The sequence below is a fragment of the Strix uralensis genome, chromosome 17 (genome assembly GCF_047716275.1).
Source record: "Strix uralensis isolate ZFMK-TIS-50842 chromosome 17, bStrUra1, whole genome shotgun sequence".
Classification (NCBI taxonomy): Eukaryota; Metazoa; Chordata; class Aves; order Strigiformes; family Strigidae; genus Strix; species Strix uralensis.
The window spans coordinates 2,989,569-3,004,198 of NC_133988.1; the positions used below are offsets into that span (position 1 = coordinate 2,989,569).

A 14,630-nucleotide genomic window follows, 5' to 3' on the forward strand; every position below is an offset into this window, starting at 1 on the left:
GCTCTAATCGGTGACAGCAGCGAAGTCCATCGCCAGATCTGCACACGGGAAGGGCAGGAGGGTCTGGCAGCACACGGCGAGTGCAACATGAAGGAGAAGTCGTCCTGTTGGAATGGTTTGTGGAGCTGCTGATAAACCATCGGGATCCCACGTTCTCACCAAGTGCTCGTCTCCAAAGCACGGGGCTTTGGGAAGCAGCGGTGCCTTCCACGCTCGCTGCACGTCTGGGAGTTCAGATCACCTCTTTCCTAGGTCTTTTCCATGTTCTTTTGAACGCCTGAGTTACTTTTTCCTAATACATGAGCTATAATTTACCTAAAGATAAGCCCCACAAACTGGGAGCCCTGCAGATCCACCGAAACAGAAAACACAAGGGACTGTAAAATTGTCACTGTGTAGGAAAATGACAAATTTATTAAGATCTAGATATTCACTCTGAGGCTACAGCAGAATAAATGCTGTTACAAACAAATAAGCACTAGGGTCTAACACTTTATACTGCTGCTAAACAGCTCTCTGCTCTCATAGGTTTGCATGTTTTAAAACATTTAATGTTCTTGAAGTAATTAATCAAGACGTCTGATGTCATTTTAATACAAATTCCACCAAAAAAAATGTACAATCAAATGCATCACCTGTTGCCACTGCAAGGTAAAAATCATTTAATAACATAACTGTGGGAAATCAGTTTAAAAAACATATTTGTTAAATAGTAAGATAAAACTTTAGCAGCATTTAAAAAATTTGAAAGTCCGAAGAATATCTTAAATCCCGAAATGCAACAATCCGAGCTCCGCTGCCTGTGTTGTGTGGGTAAAACGAAGGGATGGGAATTCCTTATTCCTCTGCCCAGGAGATGGCCTGTCTGTATGGCGTAGGGACAGCGAGACAGACAAACGTTTGTACAGACGTGGCTGTATTAAAAGGTTACGTTTCTCTTTCTGCATCCTTGCTCTAGTGCTGGTGGATTCCCTCTTTAACCAAAAACTGAGCTGAATTGTTACAAAAGAAACTTCAGCTGCCTGGGTCCGCTCTGGGCGGCCTCCTCCTGCGAGGGTGCTGTGCTGCCCCTCAGAAAAAAAAACCCCAGGAGCAAAGGCAGTGCCTGGCAGCACAGACCGCACCGGTCTGATGAGCAGAGGCTGCATCACCCGCCTTCCTCGCGACTCCAAAATGAGCCTAAATCGCTGCTTTTGCTTTTTAACCAAGAAAGGTAATTCCATGGAGCTCACGAGCTGGTTCCCAGTGATGGAATCTAGCTGAGGGCAGCTCTAAGGATGGTGTAAAACCTGATCTGGATCCTGCACCTGAGCAAAGGTCAGAGACCCGGCCTTCACTCAGCACAGCCCAGGAAAACGCCGTCTTCTAACCGACTCTGGACAGTTTTCTCAAAACCTCATGCTGAGTAATTCAGGATCTATTAGGGGGACAATTATAGACTAACCAAAACCACCTGCACCGCTTGTTAAATGAGCTCTGAATCTGCTCAGCTTTCCTGCACGTGGCTATCACCCTGAGAGCTCAACGCCCCTCCCAGCGTGGGCTCCGGCCCTTTCCCAGGTAGCCGAGTGGCTCCCGGCACCGTCTTCCCCTTCACCACCACAGAGCCTTTGGTTTTCCATCCTACCTGCTGCCGCCACCGAACCTCACCCGGACAATTAAGCTGTGATCACCTCCCCGCTGCCCAGCCTGCAAGACGGCTGCTGCTGAACGACTCCTGTGCCACCCCTGCAGCGCTTGTGCCACGGCCACGGGCCAGGAGCAGCTGGGCTCGCTGCTGTCCTACCTGGGGACCAGAGGGGCCGTCGGTGCTCAGAGATTGTCTCGTTCCTCAGCCACTAACACTGTGTGCAAGACTCCCCATAAGCGTCACCTTTGCGTAAGGAGATTGTTCTGCAGCATGTAGGACAGCAGCAAAGCTGCCTATCGCGATAGTAACGCTGCCTCCTTTGAGGCTCTTGTGCTGTTTGAGAGCTGTAACAACAAAAGAGAGGAAAGGACGTTCGTTAGGAAGAACTGATCACCGGGCAATGAGCCCCTGCACGGTGTCGGCCGTGCAGAGCTGCCAGGCCGCTGATGCCCCCGACGTGAAGCCCTTCTGCACAATAATGGCTTCACGCTACGTGGAAATTAAAAAGTTCTCTAACTCCCTCCGACAGCGGCAGAGGAGACCCGCGGGGTTTTGCTCAGCGTTTCTGAAGCAGAGAACATCCAAGCAGGGTGGTGTCCGGGGCTGGGAGTACCGGTGTGCACATAACGTCTGCAGCCGCCGCGGTACAGAGTAATGAGTTACTGAAAAAGCACTTAGAAGTAACTCAAGTATGAAAGGAGCTATATAAAATCAAATTCTGGTGTATAATTGAAAACCTGCTGTTCCTTGGCATGTTCTTAATAGTGCAAAACATTATATATGCCTTGCTTTTTTATTCTTGAAGCTGTAAATACTACCACCAGCTGTGATCGCAGCTCTGCCCAGAATCTGCAATTTTGATTAAATAAATACCATGAGATTATAAAGCAATTGTGCACAACGTCTTGTGATTAGAACAGGCCTGTCCCAAAATAACTCGCAGTTGCTCAAGGAGCTCTTCAGTCCCCCTGAGAATTCAGGGCAAATCCTCTCTCTCGACTTCAAATATGTAAGAAAAGAAATAAGTGATGGCGTATGAGCTTATGTGATGGGAGCGCACGCAGCCAAGCGGCTGAAACGAGCAAGCAGTCCTAGGAAAACGAGAATAATTGGACCCTTGTGCAGGAGACTTTTGCAGGACAAACAGCAGTTGAGTTTTCCACCTTCTGGGAAAAGATTGAAAGACGTTAAACCTGAGTGAGTTTGGTTTGTTCCCAAAGAGCCACGACTCCACCACCCAGCACTGAGAATAAGGCAGAAAGGGTGCAAATGAGAACCGAGCTCTGAGCCCCCTCCCCGCGCTGCCGCGGGAGGGGAGGCATCGAGCTCCCTTTTCCAAACGTCACTGAAAGCAGGGCAAAGTCCCTGCATCTGGGCTAACATCATCGGCTCAACGCTTTGAAATATGATGGTCGGTTAAGGGGAAAAAGAAGAACGAGGTACCGAGGAAGATGAGACTCTCAGGCAGCTCTCCAGCCTCAGAAACCCGTGCTGATTGTACTGACAGGACCTGGTGGTGCACGTGGTTTGTGTCTTTTCCCCCTCCCTGGGACTCTTGCACCAGGAAAACCAAGCTTAATATTTTTTCTTCTAAGTTTAGGAGCAACAGTTTGTTGTTCCTTGCAAAGCCACACAGTGGAAAAGAAAGCAAGAGGAGGCCTGCTGCAGCCTCCTTTTCAAAGGCCTTGGTGTTTCTGCTGAACCTCAAATATATCCCCTACGAAGGACAGGAAAGAAAAATAAAAAATTAGAAAGTGTGTTAGCAAATGCTCCCATGCAAAAGTCTAAACTTTATTCACTTTTATTTATATATTTAACAATTCTAAAGTATTTACTTCTTGCTTTGACAAAAATGAAAAATATAGGAGCACTTTACTCTCTTTAGGAGAGAACGGTTATATATACAGCTATGGAGAGATACTGCTTCCTCCTTTACATACAAAGAAAAATAATATTAATAAAAAAAGTGCTTCATCGATCAAAAAAAGACTAAGAGCTGCAAGCATTTATTCACACTGTACATCACAGACCCCAAAAACCCGTATCATAACCTCTTGGCACCTGTCATTAGGAACTGCAGAATCTTAGACTTCTTTTTGACTGTCTATTTGCACCACAAACCCACACAATGTTAGTGTGCAGAACTACACCATGTCCCCTAAAGTCACACCTCTACTCGCCCCCTCCGCGGGGAGCCGGAGACGGGAGCTGTGTGTTACCCTCTTCCTGCTCCAGGCGTCTCCGCCTCCCACGGAACGGCAACGCCTACAGCTCTATTCCAGATACTCACTGCACTGGCTCACGAACAAATACTTCTAGATACAACTCGACTGGAGAACCCGTCTTTATCTTTGCTTTTCCCTCCTGATGGTTTGAAAAAAAATGTTTCAAAACCCGTACCGGGGAGATCCCAAGATGCTTCGTCCCCAGACCCCCTTCCCGTTAGGGCGCAGGCTGCTATGCCAGACCAGCCTCCTCGACATTCATTTTTGTCTTGTGAATCTTCAGCTTACGCCGCAGCAGTGTAACGATTCTTGCAAAGGGTGTGGGAAGTTCAAAGTCAAAAATAACATACCTTGACATTTCCCCATCAGACCTAACAAATATTCTGAGATGGTTTTCTCTGTGTGATTCTCGGTTTGGATTATGTGATGCTGACATTCCAGGGAAGGGAAGTGCTCCTTTCCCAAGGTCTCTTAGATTTTGAGCCTTTGTAGCTAGAACTCTCAAATACTCCAGCAGGATTCTTGAGAATATCACAAGAGAAGTTGGAACTTTCTCTAGGTAACACACTGCGAAGCAGGATCTACATTTCTTCCTTGCCAAATTGCACTAAGCAGGCTCTATCAAAAGGAAAAGGGGTTGGGTACCTAACGCTCATTTAAAAACATATATTCAATAGCTTCACACTTTAATGAGGTGACTTTAAAAGCGACTCAGATTGGGACAGAAGGAAGAAGAGGAATCCATGATGTATTTCAGGTCTTTGTAAAATCCTCAGGCAGGTTTTTCCTATCTGGAGTATACTGAATACAGACTGAAAAAGGAGGAGACATCCCACGAGTATTACAGGCACCAGTGCACTCCTCATGGGCCGAGCCCAGCGAAAACACCCGCGTTATCACGGCTGCTCTTCCGTCGGTTTGGATAGTCTCATTAAAGTGCGAGTCTGAACCACAGCACGGCGGCCTGTTTGCATGAACCATGACAAGTGCACTGCTCCAAAAGTAGCTTCGCATCGAGTAAACCATCCTACAGACGGGGCAAGGATAGAAGTTGAAGGTCTTCTACTTTCCCACTGGGTTTTAAATAATGAATTGCATTTAGAGAACTTCCGAGAGGCGCCAGTGTAAAACCCATCTCAGCCCGGCAGCCTGTTCAGTGCCCCCCTGGCCTCTGGCAAACGAGCGCTGCCCAGGTGTGGCCGCTCGGAGCCGCAGCGGCAGGGCTGGTGGCCACACCACACCCCGACGGCGCAGGCAAGCCCAGAGCCGCCGAGCGTGGAAATCCGCGACTGGTTCCCCCTTCACGCAGCGAGGATAACTAAGCCCACTCTAAGAACAGAGAGGGAGAGTGCTCTCTTGGGAAAGAGATTCCCATTTCTTCTAGCAGCAACAGGTTCCCAAACAGCAGTTTCTTGTTTGGAAGTAACAGGAGTGATTGAAAGCACTAGCACTGACGCTACAGGTATTCACGCTTTGCACACTGGCTGGACTGATTCCCCTCTTCTTTCCTCCACAAAATCGTCTGTCTGCAACAGTTCAGCAGTGGGACAGTTAAATACAAAAGGGAAACCTGGTTCTGGCGCCAGGTCCCTTCCCACTTCCACAATCTTCCAGCAAACAAACATATATATATTATTATATATACACACACACACACGCACGCGCGTAGACACATACACACAGATAGGACAGAAAGGAAAGGGGAGCAGCTGGAAAAGGAGAATCCCACAATCCAGCGGTACGTCCTCGAGGCCTGTCCCGCCGAGCAGTGTTCCACGCCCCAACCTCCAAAGTGCACAGCTCCCGCAGCCTCCCAGCCTCAGCCCACTGAGAATCCGCCTGTCTCTCGGGGAAGAGTCGGCACGGCGGCTCCCCCGCTGCTTCAAGGCTGGAACTTTTAATTTGATGTGGCAGTGATGGGTTTATCCAGTTCGAGATCAAGGCTGGAACTGCTGGGGTGCAAGCTGCTGTAGCACGATTTGCAGACTCTGCTGGGTTCAAAGAGCTGCTGACTGGGAACGGGCACCTTCTGGTTACAGCAGCTGGAGCAGAACACGTTTCCACAATTCCTTGCATCGGGAATAGAGGAGAAATGGAAAAAAACAATATTAGAAGCAGTTGGACAAAGTTATCCACGCTCTAAAATTATATTATTCAGAGTGTTGTGACGGGGCCAGCCCTGGAGACTGCAGCTGCTCCTCCCCACGTACCAGGATGCGTGCAAAGACAACCCTCCAGTGTCTGCACCCTGGGCTACTCACTTCTAAAGCTGAAGCAGAGCTCTAGGGAACGGGCACCAGAAAGGAGCACAGATCTTCTTGATACAGTACAGAGCTGCAGCTCATTAAACGTCTCTGCAGTGACAACTCTTCTGTACAACACTGTCTCGTGTCAAACCGGAGGGAACTGACCCCCCATGGAACAGGGGTAAGCTCTCTCCCACGTCTGCAGGAGCTTGGGCATGCTGCCACTGTCACTGCTGCCCTGGGGGCACGGGGCTAAGAGGGGGGCTAAAACGCAGCAATCGAGGGGCCTTCCCCCACAAGGATGTGGGGAATGCGGGGTTCTGGCCCCTGCTCACACCACTGATCCACTTTGTGTTAGAGACAGATCGGATACTCCAGTCCTGGGAGGAGGCAGGAGTCTGCTCCTTTACTCTTCTAAAAGTGGGTGCTGGTAAGTACCAGCACAGAGACATTTTCTTCTGTTTCTTTCCAGTGCACTGCTGGAAAGTTTAAGCGTGGGACAGCTGAAAAAAATTAAAACCCAGTTTCGGTTGATGCAATCCTCCCGTTGCCCCAGCAGCGCGGTCCCTTTTGCAGCGTTCCCGGCAGGCCCACACTTAAAAGTAAACTGAGTCAACAAGGATCATGCAAAGCCACGAGACGGGCAGCCAGGTATTTCATGCTCAGAAACGACAGCAACGCTGCGGCAGGGTGAGCAGTCTCATACGCATTCTTGTCAGATGTCAGCTGGTGGAGGCACGCTGGCGCATGCACCTCACAGGAGCCAGGGATAAAATTTAAATCTTGAAAATAATTACCTTCCCTTCTTGCAGCCCCCCTCAAAACCTGCTGCTGCTCTAGCTAGCTGGTGTGCCCTGTCCTCCAAGCTCATCAGTTCTTACAAGGGGTTTGGAACAGCACTCCAGGGACCTGAATCCTGCAAGTTTACCTCATGCCTGATGCCCTTTTCATTAACTCTTTGGCATCAGGATTTTGTGCCATTATTATTTTGTGCTAGAAAAGATTTGCTGCTGCCAACAGACTGACAGAGAATTCTGCCTACACCCAGCAGCTTTGATTAATCCTTCATTGCCAAGAGACAAGATTTCCAGATGCTGGTCACTGATGGGGAAAGAGTCAGCAGAGAAATCCCATTTCTCACTTCAATGGGCTAATTTTCTCAGCTCCACACAGCGGCTCCTGGTCTCAAAGCTGTAACCCCAGCACTAGGAGGCTCACAACGGTGAGCCTTTCTGCAGTGGTTTTGAAGTCTTCTGAAGGGCCCTGTTTTCTGATAGAAATTACTATCAGAAAAACAAGCAGGAGCGAAAACAGTCCCATGAGGTGTTATACAGAAACACCCTGCAGAAAAGCAGTTCTGACAACCCACAAAGAACGATTATCCAGCAGAAGGTTGCTGTTGACAGATGAGGTCAAAAAAGAACCAGAGTGATTAAAACAAATATCTGTTTGTTGTAGCTCACCAGCTTCCTACCATATGCTTGGACTCTTTTGTTGTTTTATCCTGTGATAGATAATAGTGTTCTGTAACTGTTCTCCCCCGAGCTTTCAAAAGCTCTGAACGACTCATTCTTTCTACCCTGGTGGTCCTCTGCTTCGCTTGAGATTAAAGAGACATGTTAAAAAACACACTGGAAAAGCAATCTTGCTCCTCTGAGGAAGGGTGAATTAAAATCATGCTACCGACACCTCCTCTTCTTACTGAGTCACAGATGTTTATCCATTTTTTGTGATACTAACCCTCGACCAGCTCTGCGTTACCTGTTACTGCCACAGTATTTTCAGTCCTAAAATAAGCAGTAGGTTTTTTGTCAACACACTGCACAGCAATATTGGAGTCATTTGATAACATGTGGACCTCTCCCAAAAATAAGGCAAAAAAGGGAAAGAATCAAAAATAAATGTATAATGGCTAAACTTGAAGGACAGTCTCATCTGAGTTAGAAGTGAAGCGTTCTCAGTTACTCAAACACACGATTTACTGATGGTGAGGTGTTAGTGTGATCCACATCCCAGTTTAAGCTCCCAAAAGCCAAGTCCTAAATGCCTTTCTGTGAAAAGAGAGGCCTGTTTATACAGGATCTAAACATCCAACAGATTGTGCTAGCCACCCACAACTTACTTCTAGTGATTTCTAGGCAAGTGAAAAACAAAGAGGGGGAAGAGACCAAGTTAGTTTGGAGAAGTTACCAAGAAAACGCAGACAGACAACAGACAGAGGCTGTTGTAAATGCTCACCAGACTTGATCAACACGTTCAGTGTCCCTGCAAGGAGGGGAGAAAGAGCTCAGAGGGGAACGAGCGAAAGCAGCAAACAGGGGCAACGAAGGAAGCCAGATGTTTTTATCCTGCTCAAGGCCTGTATGGGTTTCAACTCATTGTCACTCTCAGGGAAGATGTTGAGCAGACTGCCACTGATCACGGGCATTTTTGAAACCGTATGCTACGGGAATACTTGGTTTTCTTGTTGGTTGCCATTCCTTAGTGGTCTCTACCATAAACAACCAGAGCCTATGTGGACAGCACGGTCAACCCAGATATTAGACATTTGAAAGCTGAAGAAACAAAGACACTCAAGGGAAACCCTGAGTCAATTTTAACTTCTCATGGTCTTGGGGGTGCCCTGTGTGCATCCATGCACTAGAAGTTCTCCAGAGCCCAGGCCTAGGAAACCATAGATGCCAAGTGTCAGTCAGCCTAGGGAGGCAGGGCGACAGTGCTGAGTGGGTACACTTCACAACAGGTACCACTAGGAGGAGGACAAAGGAAAACACCTCTTTAACTCTTAGAAAACCCTTCAGATGTGTACAACTGTATGCTTAGTAATTCTATTTTTCATCTGAAGCCTTAAGACGTATAAATTTGCACAAACACAATGGGCATGAAAAACAAAAAATCAAAGCCATTCAACTTCTATTTATTCTTCCCTGAGTTTGTTTATCTTTACAAGAAGACTAAATGGAGCAAAATATACAATGGACGTAAACCAAGAAAGATGTTTATAATTCTCTACAACTTCAAAAAGCAATGAAGCATCAAAATGTGGTAACTCATTTATTTAAATGAAGGTTCTTATAATAGTTTTCTCATGTCTAGAAATTGGGAATAGGAATTTATTTGAAACAGAACTTAGAAATCTGAGATTCTCCATCTTTAACTAGAGTATGATCTAATCAAAAGGCCTCTGCCACCTGTTCTTCATTAAGTCCCTGGTGTCTGCATTATCTGGTGCAGCCTCTGCTGGCAGTATGTTTGGCAAAGAAAAATCCAGAAAACTTAAACTTGTATTTCACATAGGTGTCCTTTTCACATTCTCTTACAAGAGCAATTTAATGAAAAGGGAAAAATGGTTAAAGAAGGAAAGGAGCAGATTTACAACCAGTAATGGGAAGAAGATGCTATTCATATATTTGCAGTATTGAATCACTGAACGCTAAAGAAGACAAATCAGTATTTTTTTTTATTACTTACACCCTCTTAAAAAGCTAAACAAGCAGCTGCCTCCAAATTGAGTTTGAGGAAAAAAGGTGGGATCTGTTTAGGCTGAGGTGGAGCAGATACCAAATGTGGCTTTTTAAATATATACACTGCATGAACTGGAACCGAACAGGAGAAACTGTTCTGTCCTCCCAAAGCGCTCGGTTCCTCCAGGAGCTGCACAGCTCGACTCTGAAACACTCGGTCTGACATCCATCCTTGGGAAAGGAATCACGTGTCAAAAGAAAACCCTTTCCTGGTTTAAGAGGAGAGGGAACAATTCAAGCCGTGGCCATGCCTCCCTCCCTCCCGTCCTCTGCCGACGCACAGGTTACCTGCAGTGGTGCTTCCTGCTGGCAAGCCAGAACGCACTGTCACAGCCATAGCAGTGCGCAGCCAGGTGGTCTGGAAGCCATCGTGTCACCTGGGAGAAAGAAAAGCCAAATTTATCAAGGAGAGGGCAATTAATTAGAAACAAACCCATCTCGTTTGCGCTCACAAATTCAAAGCAAAGCACCACGAGGGAAGTGCTGCTTCTATTTTAAGAGCACCAATTCAGTGTTTGCAACAATTGAAGACAGACGACAGAAACCTTCCCTTTGAGAACAGATACACTAAATTCCCCTTAGACAAACAGAAATTAAGTCATGAAGTCCAATTCCCTGGTCTTTTTCCTGTGCTTTGAAAGTATCCAGGCCAAGACTCTTCACCAAGCACGTGTCCACCTAAGGCTCCTTCAGCTAACCATCCCTTCCACGGCTTCTCAGAGAGTTCATACACAGACAGCAGAGGGCTCATAGGCACAGGTACTGATATTTAAAGTATGAGACACAAGTGAAACGCAAGGAAGATAGTTCACAAGAAGTGGCACATGACCAAAGGCTGTAGGATAATTTGAATTATGAATATCCCATCCTACCGGAAGAATAAGCGATTTACAGGGATTTAGTCTGTACCTCTGTGTCCTGTTTATCCACCTGTTCCCAGCTGGCTTCAGAGAAAATCTCTGTGCTGCAGCGAGACAAGCAGTTCTGATCCAGATTGCTTTCCGAGTCGGGTATAGAAGTCTGTTGGCAAACAAACACAGCTGAACAGAACCTTCCCATATTCCTACTTCCATACAAATAAAAACCGGACAGTCGTGGGGAGGAGTGGAGTTTCCTGCTAAGAAAGAGCACGCTATGTTTGCACTGGAAGGGCAAATGTCATAACCAGTCACCTACCCACAGTGCACACGTGGCAGCAAAGGCCAGAGGACCTTTCTGAATGGGACTATAAATGCCACTCGTTGAAGTGGTTTGTGCACCAATGAACTGCAAAAAAATAAAAAGCCCCACCAGCTAAAAAAAAAAAACCCTAACAGGTCAATTTTTGGCCCTCTGACGACAGGATGATGTGAGGTAGAATGGATTTAAAAATCTGTTTTCTGCGGTGTTAGCACAAAGTTCTGGCAATACTTTGGGCAATTAACCAAAAAAAAGCTGCTATCTGTGGCTCCAATTTCACGGTCGCATTTCCTTTCCAAGGTCGTTTCACTTTCAAAACTAATATTAGTAATACACGTATCCTTTTGTCGGCAAAAATACAAGCCAAATCACACGTGGGAAACTCAGAATTTGAGCCATATATATTCCGCATATACGTTGTTTGGAAATAATGCTTCCTTAATATAGTCTATCCAGGTAGAGTTCTATTTCAACTGGCTTAAAACCCAGCCAGCCCTTAAAATACATTAAAAATATCAAGAAATCTGAATTTAATGTCTTTTTGTGCCTGAGGAATGGACATCTCTGGAGCTCCAGAAGAAAACCTGTTACTCCCAAGCTGAGGCACAAACAGAAGGTAGAGATTAAATTCTTAGAAATGGTTAATTTTTCTAGAGGACAGCGTGCTCTCACATCCAGCCCTACGCTGCAGTTTGTGAAGGCCCTTTAAAAATGGGAGTATAATAAATTAAGCCAAAGCACCAAATTTCTCCAAGGAATCCAAGCTTTTGCCAGTGACAGAAGCCACAGCCAATTGAAATGACGCCGAGCTGAAATGGATGCCCAAAAGGAGCACTTAGTGCTGGTGTCTCCAATGTGAATAGCCAAGAAGGCTCTGAGGATTCCCCACATCAAATGTACCTGGGACTATCCAGCACCTCTGCCACTTCTAAACAATATTAAATTAAACAAACAAAAGTTGGAAACCTCCTATAATTTAATTTTGCAGGCATATAAAACACATTACAATGTGTACGTAGGAAAAGAAGATTTCTGATGGGTGTTACTGTCAACAGCAGGAATTACAGGGCAATGCTCTGCTCAGCACTCAAACCCGCAGGAAGACACAAACTCTGTTTCAGACATCCCAGGTCTCCTCACCTTCCCCTTCACGCCCCTTTCCTCTTCCTCCTGTGCCTGCCTGCTTCCCTAAGGAGCTCTCCCCTCTTCATTTATTTTACTTAGCTAATAATACTGGGCCTTAATCTTTGCAGCAACCTGCAGAACCGCTCAAAGGCCTCTACAGAACAGGACTCCTGTTTGTTCTCTGCGTCAGTGTTACATTCAAGCAACAGTGTAAGGCCAGTGACTGTATTTCTTTTGACTTTTTATTATTATTTATTAGTCAAAAGAGGAGGAGAAATTAGGAAAAAAACAGGTAGGGGAGAAGCAACTTAAAAATCCACCCAAGACATACAGAGACATATAGAAAACTTGCTAGCTACTGAGATCTTGAACTTGGAATTACACTTAATTTCCGATTTTAAAATTTCTTTTGCAACCTGGACTACATAGATCATTTAATCACTACAGAAATTAGCGTACCATATTTGAATCACACCTCAAACTTAAGTCTCTACTTTTATGACTTTAAACACTTTCAAGTAAAAGCACAGTTTAAAAGCTCCCTTAAAATTCTTAATTTATTGAGGAAAAAACCCTCATTGACATAAGGCTGTCACACAAAAGCTCTTAATTTATTCCAGTGAATGAGCCTTGAGCAGGCCAGCCATCTGAAAAGGGGACAGCTTGATCTTCAAGGTTTTGAGTGAACAGAGCAGCCACTGCTGCATCTTTCTTACCCCGAGCATGCAAAGCACCAAGAGATCTGTCCTATGCTACTGTCCCAATAAATGACACATTCACATCCTTAGAAAAATATCTTTGCCTGTATATGAAAACAACAGTAAAACAAACGTGGGGGTTTTTAATATGGCAAACAAAGGTGTTTTAAGTACGTCCAGGTACATGCGAGTACACTGTGAAACACCCATCTTGAAATAAACCTCTGGTACATTTACGGTCAAACTGAAATACAGTGAAAATATTAGTCATCATTAATTGCCACTTGCCACGTACTCATTCGGTCGTTTGACCTCTTCAGAATGATCTTGGAAGTTTCACAAAAGCCTGCATGGCCAAAAAAATCACTACCTGACCAATGAACCAAGAGCTGAGAATCTGGTAAGATCCAGAACGTGCCTAACTAGCCCACTGTTTCCAGCAGTGGCCCAATTACCATTTCACTTACCACTTCATCTCCATAATCACCATTGAGGTGTAAGGAGCTATTCAGGAACTGGCTCTCCAACCGGCTCTTCAACTCTTGCACTTGCTTCTTCAAGGTCTCCACTTCTTGCTGATGGCCAGTTTCTATCTGGCGCAGGCGCTGCTGGATAACATCAGTGTAGACAGGCATCCCATCGTCGTCCAGGTGACTTCTGGCAGGTTGGTCTGGGCTGCTGGCTGCCTGCTGCTTACCAAGATGACTAAACATCCATTTTTGGTGCAAGTTCCTCAAGTGAAACTGTGCAGAACTACAGCTAGCTGTGGAGACCTGCCGACTCAGAGAGGCTTTGGTCCGACCGTCCTCTCCGTTCACACAGTGTCCGTTTGTCGCATGGTATTTCTGGGGGATACTAAACCCCGCGGGCTTCTCTGTCATCTTGTTCTCAGGCTCCAGTTCTCCGTTACACACAATCTCATCTTTACATTCAGCTAAAGGCAAGGCACAAGGGGAAGGCATCGGGATGTGTGTGTTGCTGCTACCAGAAGTCCTGTGTAGTTTTGTTCCCAGTTTTTGAAGTTCTAGCATGCTCTCCCCCTCTGGCCTATTTTCAATAGTTCGAGAAAGTTCGTCAGCACTGCTGCTGATCAGGTGAGGTCTATGGCAGGGACCCTTTGGAATGAGCTCTTGCTTCGCTTCATTCTCCGTTAAGGTTTCTGTAGAACTTTCAATGTTGGATGTTCTTGCCTCGTGCGGGATTGTAAGAGGTAACGGAAGGCCAGCCTGTGCTGTATTGTACAGGCTCTCTGCTTCTCCTTCAAGTTTGCTAACACCTTCTTCCTCCGTATTCTTTTGCACATCCCTATTTACAAAGCCCTCCAAAGGAGCAGTCTGTAGTCCTTTCGCCTGAGGTAACTTCTGGATGGTGTTACTGAGATCAGTATGCTCATCCTGGAGTCCTTTAAGCTCAGAAGCACCTTGTGAAACTGGATGTGGATTGGATGCTGGATTGTTCATTGCAATACCTTTATCCGCCTCAGCTTTCTCACAGAGGTCGCTGACATACCCATGTAGGTTTTCAGTTCTCTTCTTATCCAGGGCAATCTCATCCCCTTTGCCTGCTGTCTCTAGGCTACCCCTTAAGTGCTCCTCCAGACCAACATCATCTTTAGTGGCCTCTTGCAAAATGTTCTCCATCTGTCCCTCTGCCACACCAGCTGCAACAGAGAGTTCTGCTCCGACTGGAGCCCTGCCTTGTTTACCCAGGCTGTCTCCATCAAAGGGATCATCCCCCGGGTTACCGAGGTTGCTCAGCTCCAGAGACCGACGGTGCTCTTGCCACTTTTCATTGAGGCTGGGGTCGCTGCTACGTCGATTGGTTGTAGGCACGCTGCTGTCACAGGCTGTTGTCAGATTGTCAAATGATCTTGTCTTTGGTAACCTGTAAAGGTACAAATATTCAGAATCCCAAGTCAGGGGATTTTTTTTTTTTTTTTTAAAAAGAATTAGTTACTATGGTTTAAAAACTTCTTCCCCCAATTAAGACAGTAACAGTCTGCT

The 14,630-nt window shown here is 46.1% G+C and overlaps 1 protein-coding gene across 15 annotated transcripts in view; it reads right to left on the minus strand.

Moving 5' to 3' along the window:
• Positions 1–385: 385 nt before the first annotated feature.
• Positions 386–14,630, minus strand: part of MTMR3 (myotubularin related protein 3) — an 85,723-nt gene continuing 71,478 nt past the window's right edge. For 11 of the 15 annotated variants that reach the window (XM_074887735.1, XM_074887736.1, XM_074887741.1 and 8 more), the window contains 5 exons: positions 13,095–14,511; positions 10,535–10,645; positions 9,914–10,002; positions 8,340–8,366; positions 386–5,924 (listed from right to left, as the gene is read on the minus strand). In XM_074887735.1, the coding sequence (XP_074743836.1) occupies positions 5,753–5,924; positions 8,340–8,366; positions 9,914–10,002; positions 10,535–10,645; positions 13,095–14,511 (1,816 nt within the window). In that variant the 3' untranslated portion in view covers positions 386–5,752. Of the gene's footprint in view, positions 5,925–8,339; positions 8,367–9,913; positions 10,003–10,534; positions 10,646–10,673; positions 10,740–13,094; positions 14,512–14,630 lie in introns of those variants that run through there. The other 4 variants (XM_074887748.1, XM_074887747.1, XM_074887749.1 and 1 more) reach the window with 4 other exon arrangements.